This window comes from Chlorocebus sabaeus, chromosome 11 (genome assembly GCF_047675955.1).
Source record: "Chlorocebus sabaeus isolate Y175 chromosome 11, mChlSab1.0.hap1, whole genome shotgun sequence".
Classification (NCBI taxonomy): Eukaryota; Metazoa; Chordata; class Mammalia; order Primates; family Cercopithecidae; genus Chlorocebus; species Chlorocebus sabaeus.
In genome coordinates, this window is record NC_132914.1 from 72,633,833 (window position 1) to 72,654,355 (window position 20,523).

Below are 20,523 nucleotides of genomic sequence, written 5' to 3' on the forward strand. Positions count from 1 at the left end.
TCCTCCCCTCCCCACTCTCCCCTCCTCACTAACCTCTCCCTCCTCTCTCCTCCCTCCTCTTTTCCCCCTCCTCCCTCCTTTGTTTTTCCTCCTCCCCTCTCCCTTTCTCCCTCCGGGAGGCGGGACAAGGCTCGCCTGCGTCCCCCGTAGATTGGCAGGTCACTGGGACGGCCAGCGCGTGCGCACTGGCCTGTCCGCGGCCGGTGGACCATGGAGGCCCCAAGGTCCTTCGCCCGGGAGTGGAGCGCACAATCCCTCCCCCTGGCAGTAGGGGGCGTTTTGAAGCTGCGGCTCTGTGAGCTGTGGCTACTGCTACTAGGTTCTAGTTTGAACGCGACATTTTTGCCACACGAAGAGGACGTAGACTTTATCAACGAGTACGTGAACCTCCACAATGAGCTGCGGGGCGACGTCATTCCCCGAGGGTCTAACTTGCGCTTCATGGTGAGGCCGGAAGGCGGTTTCCCGAACCTTCCACGACCGTTGCCACAACGCCTCCCTCGGCCTCGGCAAGTTGGGGCCACTGCTCTGAGGCCGAAGGATCGTGGAGAACCGCACTTTTAGCTTGGATTTTAAAGTACACGTGAAGTTTATACAGAGAAAAACTGCGGACACTCAAACACATACTTATTACCATAATATTGCACAGGGCCGGGACTAGGGTGATAGAGGCACTGGCCTGCAGTGCAGATTTTAAGGGGGCGCCAATGCAAGAAAATGATATTTTAATGCAACGGGTTTTTAAAAATTAAAAATCAGTGCAAAAATATCAATATCAGTGATAAAGAAATGTTAAAAAATTTAACAAAGACAGGAACCTTGGGTCTAGATAAGGGAAAAGCAAGTGCGACACTCTCAGGGTGGTGCAAATCAAGATGAGAACCTATTTATATTTGAAATTTTTAGCTTTTTCCATCACAGATGTCACATTAGCTTTGCCTTTTAAAAATATTTTTTATCTTGATTATTGGTTTTTATTTTATTTTTATTTTTGGTGCCCATTCCAAATTTGGCTCCTAAGGAAGTCTCTCAGTTTCCTCACCCTAGTCTTGACCCTGATTTTGCCTTACCTTACAATGCTGTTCTTGCTTTCCCCCTCTTTTACACCCTATAGTCATTTAACAGCTCATCAACTATTCCCTGGTTGCTATAAGTTTTCATGACTGTCATTAAAATGACTGAAAATCCAGCAAGTATTACTGTCCTTTTAGGGAATTAGAAGCTTCAAATTTGTCTTATAAATTATATAGCAAGGACTACTTTCCTAGACATATCTTTTCTTCCTTCAGCATTAGTTCTTAGCACAAATTTCAGAAATGGGATAAATAAATTAAGGGTACGATATTTTTTATTTATTTAACACATAGCAATTGCTATGCTAACGGGCTGTGCCAAATTTAGCATATACCAGCTGTGTATAAATGTTCTGTTTTCACCACATCCTTACTGACGTGGACATGTTCAATTATTTGCTAAATGATAAATTATAAAAATGGTAATTTGTTTTAATGTTAATTTTAAGATACTATTTTGTTAGGACATTAGTTCTCTCTCGTTCATTTCCTTTACCTTTCATATTGTCATCATTTCTGTGTCAGATTATATGCTTTCTTGTAGAAATATGCTAGCACTTGGTTCTATCTGCGGAAGACACTTTTTTCTAAGCCAATTCTTTATCTTTTGAATTCAATTATAGAGTTTGGGGATATTTGGAAGTTTTAGCTAATTTTCCATTTTTTTGTGACTAGTTCTGTTTCTTCCCAATTTGAAGATTATCCTTAATCCTGAAAATTAATAAACACATAATACTTTCTAATACAACTTTTCATAGGTTTTCTATCTCATCCCTAAAAATTATATAGTATTTCAAACATAAGGTATATAAAATAATATACCTGTATACCAACAATCAATATTTTTAAATATGGACATTTTTAAAGGAATAGTATTTGATGTATAGGTTAAAGTCCCACCCTAAATGTTTACCCTTTTCTTCTTTCTTAAAGTTAATGTATATTTTTCCCATGTATTTTATTAGGACATAAATATTAACTGTAAATAGTATAGTCTATCGTAATAATATGGCCTATTTAAAACGTTTCTTTAGCATATTTGGACATCTTTTTTTAAATTATTTTATTGGTTATTTTTAGTATTTTAATATATGTATTTATAAATTCCAAAAGTTAGTATCTGTAAACTCCACCCAAATATTAATAAGATCTTAGAACACAAATTCTGAATACTTCATCCTTATTCATGCTATTGTCGTGTAGTACTTTTGTTCTACCTTGCTTTTAAATACCAAAATAATTGTTGTTTTTAAAAAATTGTATTACAATATACAGGACATAACATTTACCATTTTAACCATTTTTAAGTATATAGTTAAGTGGCATTAAGTACATTCGCGTTGTGGTGCGCCTGTTACCACCACCCATCTCCAAAATTTTTTCATCTTCCTGAACTGAGACACCATACCCATCAAATAATTACTTTATTCTCATTTCCCCTCCTCCCAGGCCTCTATCACCATTCTACTTTCTATCCCTATTAATTTTACTTCTTAAGGTACCAAATATAAGTGGAATTGTACAATATGTGTCTTTGTTACTAGCTTATTTCATTTGGTAAAATGTCTATAAAGTTCACCCATGTTGTAGCATGTGTCAGGATTTCCTGTCTTTTTACAACTGAATAATATTCTACTGTGTGTATATACCATATTTTGTTTATCAATTCACCTGTCAGTGGATATTTAGATTGCCTCCATTATTTGGCTATTGTGAATAATACTGCTATAGACATGGGTGTACATTTATCTGCTACAGTTCCTGCTTTTGCTGTTTCTGGGTATATACCCAGAACTGGAATTGCTGTATCATATGATAATTCTATGTTCAATTTTTCAAAGAACCGCCATTCTGTTTTCCATAGTGGCTGCACCATTTTACATTCCCACCAAGAATGTTCAATGGTTCAATTTCTCCACATCCTTGATAACATTTGTTATTTTCTGTTTTATTTTTCTTACTCCTCTTTTTTTCCTAATGATAACCATATAGCAGGTATGAAGTGATATCTCGCTGTATTTTTTATCTGCATTTCCCTAATGATTACTGATATTGAGTGTCTTTTTATTTGCTCCTTGACCAAGTTTTTCTCTTCTTTGAAAAGCTATTCAAGTCCTTTGCACACTTTTTGGCCAACTTTTTAGATTTTTTGTTGTCGAGTTATAGGAATTTTCATAGATTCTGGTTATTAATCTTTTTCAGATATATGATTTGAAAGTATTTTCCCTCATTTTGTAAGTTGCCTTTTCACTCTATCAATAATATCCTTTGATGAACAAAAGTTTTTAACGTCAATGAAGTATAATTTATCATTTTTTGTTGTTATTGTGTGTATTTTTTGTATCGTATCCAAGAAATCATTGCCAAATTCAGTGTCATGAAGCTTTTCCCCTGTGCTTGTTAAAGGTTTTATAGCTTTAGGTCTTTGAGTTAAGTTTTGTATATTGTATAAGGTAAGGGTCCAGCTTATTCTTTTGCATGTGGATATCCATTTTTCCTAACTTCATTTGCTGGAAAGATTGTTATTTTCCCCATAAAATGGTCTTGCCACCCTTGTTAAAAATCATTTGACCATATATACTGGTGTTTATTTTGGGGCCCTCTATTCCTTTCTATTAGTCTAATATGTCTGTATGCTATTAATAGTTCCACAACAATTACTGTAGAATACTGGTAAGTTTTGAAATTAGGAAGTGTGCATTCTCCAACTTTTTTCATCTTCTTCAAGATTATTTTGGCCATTCAGGGTCCTTTCAGATTTTTTATGAATTTTGGGATGTATTTTTGTATTTTTGCAAAAAAAAATACATTATTGGGATTTTGATATGGGTTTCATTGATTTGTAACATTTTGGATAGAATGGCTATCTTAACAATATAAAGTATTCCAGTACATTAACACAGGATGTCTTTTCACTTTCTAGTATCCACCTTAATTTCTTTCAGTAGTATTTTGTTGTTTTTAGCATATGTTTTTCCCTCTTTGGCTAAGTTTATTCCTAAATATTTTATTCTTTCTGATGCTATTGTGATGGAGTGGTTTACCTAATTCCCTTTCATATTGTTTGTTATTAATATATTGCAAAGCAACTAATTTTTGTATGTTGATTTTGTAACCTGCTACTTTTCTGAATTTATTTATTGGTTCTATTTTGTGTGTGGAATCTTTAGGGTTGTCTACGTATAAGATGATGGTGTGGCTATTTTTCTTCGCTTTGTTAATGTATTCTATCACAATGATTAATTTTTATATGTCAAACCATTCCTGCACCAAGGAGTAAATTCCACTGGATTATCATGTATAATTCTTTCAATGTGCTGTTAAATTCAGCTCTTTTTAATGTGCTGTTAAATTCAGCTTTTTGTTTTTGTTGAAGATTTTTATATTAATATTCATAAAAGATATTGGCCTATAGTTTTCTTATGGTATCTTTTTCTGGCTTTCGTATCAGGGTGATGCTGGCTTCATAGAATGAGTTAATAAATGTTCCCCCCTCTTCATTTTTGGGGAAGAGTTTGAGAATTGATGTTAATTCTTTAAATATATGCCTTGAACTCCTATTAGAATTCACCAATGACTCCATCTGGTTCTGGGCTTTTCTTTGTTGGGAGATTTGTATTACTGATTTTTTTTATTATTTTATAAATGTATTATTATTTTAATAATTTTATTGTTTTTATTCAATCTTTTTACTAGCTATAGGTCTGTTTAGATTTTCTGTTTCTTCGTTACTACCTTTTGGTAGGTTGTATGTTTCCAAGAATAAGTCTTCTGTCTTTATTTCTTACTCAGTCTTGCTAAACGTGTATCATTTTTGCTGATCTTTTTGAAGAACCAGCTCATAGTTCTGCTGATTTTCTCTGTTGTTTTTCTGTTCTCTATTTTATTTATCTCTGCTTCAATCTTTATTATTTCCTTCCTCTAGTAACTTTGGGTTTCGTTCAATTTTCCTCTTCTACTTACCTATGGTGTACAGTTAGACTGTCGATTTGGAGTCTTTCATCTTTTTTAAAAAATGTAAGCTCTTACACTCTTACATTTTCCTCTTAGTGCTGTTTTTTGTACATTCCATATGTTTGAATAGTTGTGTTTTCATTTTCCTTTTTCCCGAGGTATTTTCTTTTGTGATTTATTTTTTGAGTCATTGCTTAAGAATGTGTTGCTTAGCATTATTATTTCATTTTTTTTTTAAATTTTTTTTTGAGACAGGATCTCATTCTGCTGCCCAGGCTGGAGTGCAGTGGTGTGATCTCAGCTCACTGCAGCCTTTACCCCTGGGGCTCAAGTGATCCTCCCATCTCAACCACCTAAGTAGCTGGGACTACAGGTGCTCACCACCATGCCCAGCTGATTTTTGTATTTTTTGTAGAGGCAGGGTTTTGCCGTGTTGCCCAGGCTTGCACCTGGCCCATTATAATTATTTATGCTAGCTAACCATTACTTCTTGCATTGCATTACCACTTTCTGGAATCAGTTTCCTTGTGCCTAAAATACATCTTTTAATAGCTCATTCAGCAAGGGAGTGTGAATAGTAAACTTAATATTTCTATATGTAAAATAATCTTTACTTCACACTCTTGAATGATATTGTTCTCTGTCAGCACTATCTTCTGTCTCCCACTGTTGCTTTTGAGGTTTCTTTTGTTAGCTGAACTCAGAAGTTCCCACAGTATGGTTCCTATACCAGCAACAACAGAATCAGAATCACCTGTGAACTTGTTAGAAATTAAAGTTCTTAGGACCTATCCCAGACTTACTGAATCAGAAATCCTGGTTTTGAAACCCAGTAATCTGTATTTTAATAAGTCCTCCAGATGATTCTGAAGTGTACTAAAGTTTGAGATCCACTAATCTTTTGATCTTTTAAAGGTGATTTATCTTTTCTCTCCAGCTACTTTAAATATTTTATATGTGCTGTTCTGTAGTTTTACCCCATACTGGTACTAAGCATGCATTTATTTTTATTTATTTTGTTCAGAACTTTTATTCTTGAATCTCTGTATCCATGTCCATTGTTAAGACTAAAATTCTTCAGCATTATTTCATAGAATGTTGCCCCTTCCCCATGCTCTCTAGTCTCCCTGTCTTGAACTCCTATTAGTTGTATATCTGACTTTTTCATTCCTTTTCTCCACAGCTCTCCATTTTCTCTCTGTAGTCCATCTCTTTTTCTGTTTTCCTTCCGAGTCATTGCTTTAGAACTACTGTTCAGTCACCAGTTTTCTCTTCAGATTTGTGTGATATATTTAACTGGCCAATTGATTTTTTAAAATTTCTAGACTATTTTATAAAATTTGCTCATATTCCCCCACTGTTCTGTTTTCTCTTGTGATTTCTGTTTTTACACTCACGTATTTAATCATTTTAAACATAAATTATTTTATATTTTCATAAAATATTTTTAGTGTTTTATTATTTTAGTTTCTTTGGGTGCCATTTCTCTTATTTTAGCTATGAGCCTCTGTCATGTTTATAATTTTCTATCCTATGCTCATTTTCAGCGGAGATTATGTGTGTGTGAGAAAGAGTTCCATGTTGTCCAAATAGTGGAAAAATAAATATTGCTACAGACTAGTTTTTATTAGCTTTTGCCTTACTCCCCTGTTACAGTCAGTTTTATATTTATAATTGTTTTTATATTTATGATGTGTTAAGTTTTGATGTTTATAATTTGTTTGGGTATTGTCAGCATATATAGGCAATTTAAGTATAGTGTCCACCTGTATGCGTAGTATAGCTCTAGAACTGATTTCTCACATAACATGACTTTTTTCCGTCTGACTTTCTGTCACTTCCTCAGACTTCTGGGAAGGATTTGCTGGTGTGCTTCATTTAGGAAGAAGTCAGCATCCTAATTTTTCCACAAATACTTCAGTCCCAGAACTTGTCTTAGGTGGCTTTATGGCTACATCTTCTCTTCCTATATTGGTGGCATTTATATCTGATCTGATGTTTCCTTTCCTTAGATTAGGCACATGAGTTTACCACTTTGAGTTTTAACTTTTCTCTTCATTTCTGGCACCTGAGTATTACCGTTCTTTCTTTTGAGCTCAGCTGTGGATTTAAAAAAAAAAAAAAAAAAAAAAAAAAAAAGGCCGGGCACGTTGGCTCATGCCTGTAATCCCAGCACTTCGGGAGGCCAAGGCGGGCGGATCACTTGAGGTCAGGAGTTCTGACCAGCCTGGCCAGTATGGTGAAACCCTGTCCCTACTAAAAATACAAAAATTGCCAAGCGTTGTGGCATGCGCCTGTAATCTCAGCTACTTGGAAGGCTGAAGCAGGAGAATCTCTTGAACCCGGGAGGCGGAGGTTGTAGTGAGCTGAGATCACACCACTGTACTCCAGCCTGGGCAATAGTGAGACTCCGTCTCAAAAAAAAAAAAAAAAAAAAAAGCCTTTATCATACAAGGATTCAACTATATGAATTGCTCTTCAACCATTTTTGACCTAGAAAACACAAGCAATTTCATAGGATTCAAACTAAACATTTTATTCACCATTTTTATAGGTTTCTAATATTAGAAGATTGTGTCTTAGCTTCGTCCTCTTTTTGCTTTAACTTTCTTACATTCTTGGATGCTAGAAGCACAGAATCCCTCCCTTCTTTTTCTGGGCTGTTCTGGGGCTGAGCGATTCCTAATTCTAACCTGACATTGTAGTACTAGGAGAAGGCTCAAGACTTAGACTCCCCTCATGTACCAGATAATGGGCTGTAGTTTTATATGTAATATCAATTTTTAATTTAATATTACAAATAAATCTTCCTCCTTTTTTAAAAAAAGAAAAAACAGTACAGTCAATGTTAACATTTTTTAACAGCCACTTCAGTCATGTTCCTTTTCTCCATCCCCAGAGACAGTGACCTTTATGAGTTTGATATGAGTCATTCTAATACATTTTTTAAGGTTTCAAATATATATGTGATGATCTAGACCAAAAACATAATGTTTGGAGGTTTCTGTCTTTTATTTCTATAAGTGGCATTATGTGGAATTTATCATGTTACTTGGTTTTTCATTCAAAATTATACATTTGAGATTTATTCATAGATACAAATCTAGTTAATTCAGTTTTATGTGCTATGATATTTATCCCTTAAATATACTACATTTTTTACATGTTCCTTTATTGATGGACATTTAGATTGTTTTAAAAATAAATAAATAAGCATAGCCAGGATATTTTGAAAAATGAGGGTTATTGAACATATTAGATTTTATAGCATATGATAAATCCTCAATAAGTAAAATAATATAGTAATAGTATCTTAAAAGATATACCATTGGAAAGATGTAGAGTTCAGAAATAACCCAAATATGTAAGGGAATTTAGTATATGACAAAAGTAACATCTCAAATCTGTGAGCTATCGATAGACTTTGAAATTGGTGTTGATAGATCTGGGTAGTCATTTGAAAAAGGTAATTTGCTTCATCCGTACATCAATATAAACTCCACCTAAGTCAACAATTCCCCACAGACAAGACAACAAAAGTATGGTTGAACTTTGGAGTTTTACTAGCCTGATAGGTAAGATATGATCTCTGATTTTTATGTCTCTTATTATAAGCAAAGCTATGCATCCTTTCATGTGAATAAGGATCTGTTAGTATCCTTTAATGATTTTTTTTAATCAGTTTTTTTTACTTTTTTTCTCTCATTATTTATTTGGGAAATGAGCCATTCATCTGTGATATGAGTTGTAATTATTTTCCCAGTTTGTCAGGTTTTTTTAAAATCTACTTATGTATTTTTTGCTATTCAGACTTTTTAACATTTTTGTGTAGCTGACTAATCAGTTTTTAAAAATTGCTTCTGGATTTTGTGTCAAAGTCAAAGACCATGCCTACTCCATGTACTACTGGTGTGCAAGCAAAATGATACAGTCCTTTGTAGAGAAGAATCTGACAATACCTACTACATTACAGATGTATTTACTCTTTGGCTCTTTGATGCCATTTCTGGTATCCATCCTAAGGACCTACCACACAAGAAGGAAATGGTATCCCTACACGGTTATTCATTGTACCATCATTTAATATTAACAAATTATTGCAAAAATACTCTAATTTCCAGCCCTGAGGGTTAACTAAAGTAAATGTGGTTCATCCACATAAAAGAATACCATACACCTGTGGGGAAAAAAAAGAATGAGAAAGCTTTTTTTTTTTGGAGAGAGTCTCGCTCTCTCGCCCAGGCTGAAGTGCAGTGGTGCCATCTCAGCTCGCTGCAACCTTCACCTGCTGGGTTCACGCTATTCTCCTGCCTCAGCCTCCGGAGTAGCTGGGACTACAGGCGCCCGCCACCACGCCCAGCTAATTTTTTTTGTATTTTTTTAGTAGAGATGGGGTTTCACTGTGTTAGCCAGGATGGTCTCAATCTCCTGACCTCGTGATCCACCCGTGTCAGCCTCCCAAAGTGCTGGGATTACAGGCGTGAGCCACCACATCCGACAGAGAACGTTCTTTACACTAACAAGACAATATCTCTTGGATCTTGGAAAAGCAAGGTACATTATGATACGTTTTATATAAGAAAATTAAAAATAATGTATATTTGAATGAAAAATAATGGACAGATCCACAGGAATTAATTAGTTACATATAGAAGCCCTAGGGGAAATAGGATGGTGGAGAGCAAGACAACATGACTTCTCAATGATTTTATGTGGTTTTGTTTTTATAAAGTATTAGATATCTGTTAAAAAAATAATTTATTTTTAAAACAAAATGTTCGTTAATGCATGTTGATAATTTCACTGGAGATTATAAGTAAGTGATAAAGCATTCATGAAACAAAAAATATATACAGCAAAAAAAATGTAATTGCAACTAAAAAAATTTAAAACATGATCCTCAGTAAAATGACGTATTTTATGTATTAGGGCTAGCATTCCTGAAGTCTGATCTTTGTGTATGATGGGATGAAATGGGCAAACGAAACATCAAAATGGAAGTGAGCATAATTATATATATATATGTGTGTATATATATATTTGTCTTTTTGTTATTTAATAATCATATGTAATTTTAAATATGATAATTGAAGTTAAAGGTAGTTAAGATAATCATAAAGATTATCATAATGATTTGATGTTAGTGGCTAGCAGATGGGAAAAGTTAGTTGAACTTCCAGATTTACAAAAGAGAAGTGAGCAATAAAAAGAAACTTTATCAAGCCCGCAATATAAAGAGAGAAAAATAGGAAATGACTTTTAAAGACTGTAAACATAAAATCATATTTTAAAATAAACTATATAAGTTATGATAAATATGAGTGAATTTAATTTCCTTATCAATAATTTGCAAAAATATATACCTGAAACAATTGAAAATAAAAAGATGAATAAAAATATATTATGAAACTTCCAATTTAAAAAAGAGAAACAATATTATAAAATAATATAGAAATGAAGACTAAAGATAAAAAGAAATACTACGTATTGGGGAAAAAAAAGGTATAATCCATGAAGATGAAATAAAGGCCTTTGCACTGGCCAAAATAGAATATATATCAAGTAAAATTTCCTAAAAATACAAAGAAATATTTTTTAAAACAAGATAATTATAGGATATTTTCTATACTTCTTTTAAAATCTTATAGATTTGAAAAGTAAGTTATATATAACAATGAATAGAATTGGACAAAATCAATAATTGTATATCCTGTCAATAAGGGATTTTAATATCCATGAAAAACATCTTTGTTTTATGCTCATAAGGAAAAGCTTAAGTAGAAATTTTATAGGCCAAATTTCTGACTAAAATTTAATAAAACTAGAAAGAACAAAAAGTATTGGTTGATAGAATCTTTACTTAGGACTTGAGGAACATTCTTCAAATTATCTTCAGATCAAGAACAAAAAACAAAATTTCCCCAAAATATGGGCACAATATCAAAACACATGACATAAATAAAGGAAAAGGCAATTTACTGTGAATGTCATTTTACATAAACTGACTGAAATTAAGTGAACTAAAAAATTCAAAGAAAAGAAACAAAGACTGAGAGAATAGCTGTATAGGTAAAATTAATGAAAAATAATTTTTTCTAGTAAAACAGCATTCTTATTTGCAAGAACTAGAAAAAAAATAGACACATTCCTGATAAGTCTCGGGATAAAAAGAAAACAAATTATTTTAGTAGTGAGAAAAAGAATTATAACCACAGATAGAGATGAGATTACAAGAAGTGTAAGACAATACTATGTCCAACCATGTTAATAATATTAGGTATTTAGATGAAATCAAGTGTTTTTCTAGCAAAATGTAAGTTGCAAAGTAAATCCAGAAAGAGAAAACCCTAACAGCAGTGCTTTAGAAGACAGTAGCAAGATGTTGAAGATCTATTCTTTAAATAGGCCTCAATCCTAGGTAACAATAAAGTTAATTCTGAATAATCTTCAAAGAACAGATATTTCCAGTGATATTAATGTGTTTCTGTGTGTTTAAAAAATGGAAGATTCAATTCATTTTAGAAATCTAGAATAACTTAAATCTCCAAATGTGATAAACATAACAAGGAGAAAAAGGGAAAAAATGTAGGCCTACTTCATTTATCAATATATATTGGAAAGTAAATAGAATAATAATATTCTCTAGTCTCTTAATAATGTTTCCCTTTACTCTTCCTTAGTCACATTGTGTACAACTCGTTACTTAAATTTGTTCAGTTTCCAAAATCAGTGTTATATGTATTTTGACGAAGACTCTGAGCCTTCTTCTTGAATAGAGATTGACCTTGGGCCCTGTCCTAAAGCTTACGTTGCCCGGTTTTATCACAAATCACAGCTAGCCCAGTTTAGACAGCATCTGTTGCCCTTGATGTCTAATCACTCTGGCCTGCCTTCAGCAAGAATCTCTGTAGTCAGTTTAGCAAGAATCCCCCTACCCTTGATGTCTCCTTTTAGTAATTTTTCATGCACTGACCTCCTCACTCTGTTCCATGGGTATAAAATCCCCACTTATCCCTGCTGTATTTGGAATTGAGCCCATTCTCTCTTCTCTAACATGATAGTCTTACCACTTACCACAAAAGCCCTAAATAAAGTCCTCCTCTGTGTTAACAATGTCATGAACAATTTTTCCTTTAACAGTTATGGTACTGCTGTGACTCCGATAGTAGCAGATTCATCATTGGATATCCAAACCTCTCACCCAGGACCCCAAGTGCACACCTTTGAAGACTTTGTCTTCACTCCTGAATGATTAGGGATCCATTGGTGAGTCTGACTCATGAGCCACTGCTTCAGATGACAGTCTGTTGAAGCATGGTGAGGATAGATTTTTGATTTTTAAGCTTCTGTATACTCTCTCAAACTGAATTCGAATTTTAGGCTTCTTTGTCTGAGAGGCCCCTTCTAGGCTTAAAATTTATTTCCTATTCTTTCTTTCAAGTGGGGATTCACTTCTCAATCCTGGACTGAAAGTCTTTCTTCCTGACCCTTTGTTTTGTGGGGAGATTGATTTCCTGAGTCCTAGGCTGGACATTTGTCTTGGCTTCTTATGAGGTCTCCTTGTGGTCCCCATTTGATTCTGCTGCTTTCCTGGGAGCTTCTCAGTTTACTAACCCCTGTCCCGTTTTTGAGCCCCTGGTAACTCTATACTCCACCAACTGTGTCTACTTCCTTTTTTGTTGGTGTGAATTTAACTAAGGATAATTTGGAACTTCAGTGGCCTCTTTGGGAAACTTCAAATCTCTGCAAGCTAGCTCCTCTAAGACCCCTCCCTTCCCATCATCTCTGCTCCTCCTTCCTCCTTGTACCACCTTTGATCTTCCCTTCAGTTCCCTTGATATGTCCACCTTCAACCCCCTACCTCCTTCATCCTTCTGTTCACACCAGCCTCTACAGTCACTAGAACTTTAGATCCCCTGCCCCCATTAGAGGCTTTCAAGAAACTCAGGAACCCTCAGAAGCAACTACCTGAGACTAAAAAGGAAAAATAAATTGGAAACAGACTAGATATTTATTTGATCCACCCAGATAGGCTTTGGAAACATCTAAACAACTGTTTGATGTTCCCACAGTCTTTCACCTAAAAAGTAGTTCACAGTCTCCATGAGATTGCATATCAAGACAAAGAAAGCCTTAAAGACTTTTCCACAAATAATGGTAAAAAGCATTAGCCCTCATATTGAGCAGATCACCTTAACTTGTTACCTCTGTCAAAAACATAATTCCAAGTATTTTATGTAAATCAGTGAGTTTTCTATTATTGTGTTTCAGTTGACTTGTGGCTAAAATTTTAGAATGAACCTATAAGATCTCTATATATGTCTCTCTGTGTGTGTATACATATGTATGTTATGTATATGTGATACTTTCTTACCTTGAGATCATATTACAAATTTAATTTATAAAATCTCTTAAAGGAGTTCTATTAAAATTGCCTTAGAGCTAAATGAGGCTTATATAAATTAAACGTTCCTCAAACTCTCAGAAAAATACAAACTAATCCACATTCTTTTCAGATTCACTTGACTTGGGTGAATCTTTGCCAAATAAGACTAGTTTAGTAATGTTGGTTTAATAAAACACAGCTGTGTCTTCTGAGTTATCAGAATTAATTATCATACACGCATATATTTTTATTCTACTTGGGTTTACTAAATCAAATAAACTTGTGATAGCTACAAGATATTTAAGATGATAAAAATTATAAATTCAGCCTAAGAACACATGTACAAATAAAGATGCAGTAAAAATGAATTTCTTGATATCTATTACTTCATATGTATGTATCAAATGAAGCAATAAAACAATTGTGCATTTAACCCTTTTTAGTATTTTTGCTGTTGTTATTCTTTTATGTTTACGTAATATGTATGTGCCATAAGACTAGTTAATAAGGAAATAACCTGAGATGCTAGGGTAGCTTTGTTTAGTGTTAAGTCTTACTAAAAAATAGTTTCCAAAATCTTTTTCGTAACTGATAAAGTTACGTTAGATTAAATTCATAGATACGCATTGATAATTTCTAAGTGAGATAAACTGCTGAAACATTCATTTTTAAGCATAAGTTTAAGCTTGCACACTTTTTAGTTTTTAATACTATAAAGTAGCAAATACCTATAAAAGCTGGTGAGATGGTATATTGATAAAATTTGCTAATCTAGTATAGAATGCTGGTATATGACAAATAATTCACAGTTATTTACTTTCTAGTTTTTCTCTGTGAAATCAAGGGTACTAATGTATAGAAACACTTTGTATGAAAAGTTTACAAGGACTGTAGGATGTGTTTTTGTCAAGAGAAGGAGAAAGTAATTTTGTCTTAAAATAAAATGACTGGTCAGGATGAGAAAGAAGAAAATTTAGAACAATATATGTGGCAGACTGCCACAGTTACTACTTGAGACCATCACTGCAACAGTTACTATTGTTACTACTTGAGACCGTCATTACAAGACTGAACAAAGGAGGACGAATGCAGAAACGAAAACTTAAAAGAAACTGTTTTAAAGGAAGGGTAACAGGAGGAAGAAGAGGTCTCCCTGCCTCTAGTGAGCAACGGCAGCCACCCTGAGCTTCCATAGCCCTTCATATTTGTTGCATGAAATCAGCGGGGAGGAGGAGGTAACAATTGGCCAGCTGCATAATCGATCACAGATTCATATTATTATTAATAGGCTTCAGATGTAACTAATCACAAAAAACACTTGTGCCTGGGTCATGACTACCCTCAGCATTCCTTCTGGGCAGGAGATGCAGTTTGTCAGTTTGCCAACAACCCACTTTCATGAGAACAGTTTGCAGTTTACTCATATAGCCTCCAGTGGTATACTGAGTTGATCATGACCCTCACTCTTTCGGCCTTCAACAAATATAGAAATGTGGATATAGAAAGTTTGAAAAGGCTTGTGAAAGAAAATTTTATGTTGCATGGTCAAAGCTGGCTAAGACCAGATGGTTGTATTTATAATGGCTTTTTAGAAAACCTTAAATGACATTTAAAATTAAAAGTACAGTGATGTAAAACTAGAATTTGATTTTTTCTCTGTAAAAATGACAACATTTACTTGGGTTATTGGTCCGCTCTTAGGTAAGAAATTGTCAAAAGTCGTGGGGATTTTTTGCTTTTCAAGTAATCAACTTAGAATAAAAAGATTGTGTATCTTAAAATAATTTCCTGTGCTTTATATAAACTTGATTATTTTCCTGATTATTTAAGAAAACCAAGTATTCTCACTTTTAAAAGAGCTAAGGTCTTTAAAAAAAAATTATGTTACCCCCATAGTTAATTTTGAAATCTTTTGTCGTATTGGTTAAATAGATTGCTTAAGTATTGTTTCATAGCTGTCTAAGATCTTATTTAGTCAAGTGTTCAAACCTTTTGAGATTTTTTATGACATTGCTTTTCCAAGATCAAAATCTAAATGAAATCTTAATTTTGAGCTGAACTTGAAATTTCCCAGAACCCTAGATTATCTCAAAGAATTTTTTCCTTTACTTTTTTTTTTTTCTAAAAAGTTAAAACTAATTAGATTTATTTAATAGGTTAAATTGCATGAAGTGCATTGTCAAATAAGAAGAGAGGTGTTGGGCATGGTGGCTCATACCTGTAATACCAACACTTTGGGAGGCTGAGGTGGGAGGATCACTTGAGTCCAGGAGTTTGTGACCAGCTTTGGCAATATGGTAAGACCCTGTCTCTACAAAAAAATAAAAGAATTAGCTGGGTGCGGTGGTGCACACCTGTAATCCCAGCTACTATGGAGGCTAACAAAGGAGGATCAGTTGAACCCAGGAGTTTGAGACTGCAGTGAACCACAATCACACCACTGCATTCTAGCCTGGGCAACAGAGCAAGTCCCTATCTCAAAAAGAAAGAGAAAGAGAGACAGATACAAATACAAGAGGGGCCTAACAAAGACTCTCTACTTAACCAAACTTTATTCAGACTTTCCTGAGCCCTCTACTTAACCAAACTTTAGTCAGACTTTCCTGAGCCCTCTCTGACTAGACCTGGGATTTAGGCCCTGTCCTATGGCCTGCATCACCCAGTTTTCACAAAAGTCCCACCTTGCCCAGTTTAAGGAAAATCTCCCACCCTCGATACCTGATTACTCTGAATATCTGATCAAAATCTTCATCCCCCAACCTTGAGATCTACCTGGCCTGACCTGGCTACACTGACCTGTCTTCAGCAAGAATCCTTTAGATCAGTGTAGCAAGAATCCCGTCAAACTTGATGTCTCCTCAATAATTTTTTATTCATTGACCCCCTAATCCTGCTTCATGGCTATAAATCCCCACTTATCCTTCCTGTGTTTGGAGTTGAGCCTCAGGTGTCTCCCCTGTTGCAAGTCTTCCAAAGCCTTCATTACTGTGTTAACAAGTGTCATGAATATTTTTTACTTCAATAATGAAATTTTTCATCTGCAACTTTATATCCTTCAGCTTATTGAGATATTCCCATGTATTGAATGGATGGATGAATAAATTAATGTGTAAAAGCACAAAGCGAAAATTAAAAGAGAGAATAGAATGCAAAGTTCCTAAATCTTACAAATGGTGTGGAACTAAAAACCAAAATAAAGGGGAGAAAATTAAGAAATAATAGAAGCAGATTTTCTAGAGCTGAGGAAAGACATAAGTTTTTAGATTAAGATAAATGTCAGGGAAAATTGTGAAATACAATATTGTGTGCATTGTTTATCTTACACATAGCAATTATCTTTTCTATAATTGTCTTTGAGCTAGGCAATTTACAGTTTTTAAATTGTAGAAAAGTGATTGTAATGTAACTAATTTTGCTCATAGAAATGCAAATTTATTGTGTCGGATGAAATGTAATTGACGATTGCCCTGTAGATAAGACCCAGTTTTTACATTTATTTGTGAATGGATTTCCGCACTTCTATACAGCCTATAATCTTGAGAATTCTTTGGATTCTTAATCCAAAGATAATATCTTAGTAGTTCCCTCATTAATTAATCACGTAAAATCATTGACACATGTATGAGAGTTATGATTATACCTTCCTTTTAAAATTATTTTTTAATGGAGTCCACCAAATGCTAAGCCCAATTAATGAGAAAAGGCCCATAGTTAGACATATTCTAGGGAAATATATTGAAATAAAATCTTAAAATCTTCCTGTTACCTATAAGAGAGTACAAATTAGAATGTGGATTCAGCTTTTCTAGCTAAACAAAGACTAATGGCTTACAAAAATTTTTTGCCCTCTCAAAGCACATTTATCAACCTTATCTTGACATATTTCATTAAATATCTCATTAACTGCTTCTTGAAACTTTAGCCTCTCTTTTCAATTAGGATTTTTATTCATAGTTGAATAAAAGAATCTGGAGCTATTACAAGTTATTTGCACATAGCTGTGAGAAGTAAAATGCTTATGAACTTGGAGTTGGGAATTAGATTTCATGAGTTTAAATCCAGGCTCCACAATTTACTGTCTATGAGACATTTAATACACTTAAACTTCTTAACCTCTTGGTGTTTTAGTTACTTCCTCTGGGCAAACAGAAATAATAATCATAATACATACCTCCTAGGGTTATTGGAACATTCAGTGAAATAATACATAAAATACTCTTAAAATAATGACTGCTATGTAGTAAGGATGAGGTATGTGAACTATATGTAAAATATATCAGGTTGAAGTATAGTCCATGGGACATTGTTTGCAAATGGGAAACAATCTAAAGGTCTATTAATGGTGAAATGATTATATTTATTATAGGCTATCCATGCTGTGGAATACTATGTAGACCTTGTAAAAATTAAGCAAATCTAGTTATGTTAATGTGGAACTCTTTCTCTACATGAAAACTGAAAGTTGAAGGCCAATAATATTATATATGATATGATCACAATCGTGCAAGGGAAAAAAGATCACAAAATACCCATTTAAAACAGCCAAATTTAGAGTTAAATGTGTGTATGTTTGTATATACAGATAGAGAGATATATACACAAGCAAATTTTTTAATAGTGGTTACCTTAGGGGAAAGGAAGTAGTGGGGAGATATTCTAAAGGTCTGATATGTTTATTTTCTGTATTGTATTTATGTATAATCTGTGGGATTCACTAAGAAAACTGTAAGGCAAGCTTGTCCAACCTGTGGCCTGCAGGCTGCATGAGGCCCAGGACAACTTTGAATGCAGCCCAACACACATTTGTAAACTTTCTTAAAACATTATGAATTCTTTTGCGATTTTTTTTACTAGATCATCAGCTATCCTTAGTGTTAACGTATTTTATGTGTGGCCTAAGACAATTCTTTCAATGTGGACCAGGGAAGCCAAAGTGTTGGACACTCCTGCTCTGAGGAAGTATGAGTATTGGTTTTCAGATGTTTACTTTCCGACACACTATAACATATGTACTTAGTATTTTGGTTTCACCACTATTTTGTTGATTTTTCTAGTGTGCGGTTTTTGTTCTGGTCCTTCACTAACAATTAATTTAATGAGTCTCTAAATGACGATAAAAGCACACATTTCTGGTTATTTCCAGATAGCTAGCCAGGGAACAGCATCTTATGCTATTTTCTCATATTTCTGGCAACAAACGTTATATGTGCCTTACATGTAACATTCACCAACTACTACCATGTGTTAAAAGTTTTTCGTGTGTGTGTGTGTGTGTATATATATACACACACTATATATTCTCTTTCTTCTTTCTCTTATTCTCTAATCTTACATATATATCTGATCTTGTATGTAATCTGGTATAAAAAATATATCTAATGCAATATGTAAGATGCATATCTAATCCAATATATAAGATGTATATCTAATCCGATATATATAAGATGTATATCTAATCTGATATATAAGATGTATATCTAATCCAATATATATAAGATGTACAGCTAATCCAATATATATGATGTGTATCTAATCAGATATATATAAGATGTGTATATGAGATGTATATCTAATCAGGTATATATAAAATATATTTAATTATGTATATAAAATATATATAATTCTAATAAAGCAATTTGAGGACAAAATTTATGCTGACTTAGCATTTTATTCTTGACAATATGATATTTTGCATATAATCATTACTTAATAACTACCTCTTAAATGAATAGTATTTTAGACTGTTGTATTTGTGTGTACAAAAAGGCATGAGTTTAAAAATATATACTCTGAGCAGACTATAGGAAAGTGTATTACATACTTCTGAACAGACTACATGTGAGAATAGTATCATTTCCATCATCTAGCATTCTAATATTTTAATTACAAATATATACATAGTACTTTGTCTCAGGAAATGGTCATTTCATTTTTGATTATCCCATAGAAGTTTTTCCCAATAGAAATTTCTCAGCCAAGATGCACGAGTACAAAATTAGAGTTGTTTCCTTTAAATCTATTGATAAGAACTCAAGAAAAAATATTTTAGACTACAAAAAAAACTTCTTATTTTGTTCTCTTTGCTTTTCGAATATTTTTCAGACTTGGGATGTAGCTTTATCACGGACTGCTAGAGCATGGGGAAAAAGATGTGTGTTTGAGCATAATATTTATTTAGAAGATGTACAAATGGTCCATCCTAAATTTTATGGTATTGGTGAAAATATGTGGGTTGGCCCTGAAAATGAATTTACTGCAAGTATTGCTATCAGAAGTTGGCATGCAGAGAAGAAAATGTACAATTTTGAAAATGGCAGTTGCTCTGGAGACTGTTCTAATTATATTCAGGTACCTAATTTTTATTTTGTTATTAATTCAAATACTTTTTGCTTTATGCCTAGTTTTATTATGTTTCAAATTTGTACATAAACTCAAATAATAAAATTATTACATTTAATAAGATCACACTTTTAATCAATCTTCCTAGTCTTCAAAATGTCTACCATCCCATCTTTTATGTGAACCATACAATTAAAACAATATTTTAAATAGAGTAAACCTACTCTCCATGTTCAAAGATGAAAAGCACTTTCCTAAAAATAATGTACACTGGAAAAGGAGAAAAGAAACCAGTAAATAAAAATAATTTATAAATTATTGACTATAAACATAAGTAGAAGATTTTTTTGCACTTATCAGTACACATACTACTATATAGCTGATTGACTAAAACATTTGGAATGCAAATTAATAGTATTGTTTCCCTGCCTCTGGTTCAATAATCCACCCTCACACTTCATATTCCAGGAATATTAAAGCACTTATGGTACATAACCTTTGTTATTTTACACATCACATTGTTTAACAATAATTTATTTATATGTCTGATACTACACTGAGGGCAGGGACCTTGCCTTTTCATCCATATATTCTCAACAACATGACATTATTTAGGTCTGCAATAAATATTTGTTTCAGGAATCAAGAAATCATTACATGAACTCCCACATTTATTTAAAAGGTAGTTTTTCAATCAACAAACCCTGATGTCACGTTTTATGTAGAACTTAACATTTTGGAATTTGTTCATGTTGAACTCATGTCTTTCTC

The 20,523-nt window shown here is 33.5% G+C and overlaps 1 protein-coding gene across 1 annotated transcript in view; it reads left to right on the plus strand.

Moving 5' to 3' along the window:
• The first annotated feature begins 204 nt into the window (after positions 1-204).
• GLIPR1L2 (GLIPR1 like 2) overlaps positions 205-20,523 on the plus strand; it is a 42,584-nt gene continuing 22,265 nt past the window's right edge. Inside the window, exons 1-2 of the mRNA XM_008004055.3 lie at positions 205-444; positions 19,516-19,761. Coding sequence (XP_008002246.3) covers positions 211-444; positions 19,516-19,761 — 480 coding nt within the window. The 5' untranslated portion in view covers positions 205-210. The remainder of the gene's footprint in view (positions 445-19,515; positions 19,762-20,523) is intronic.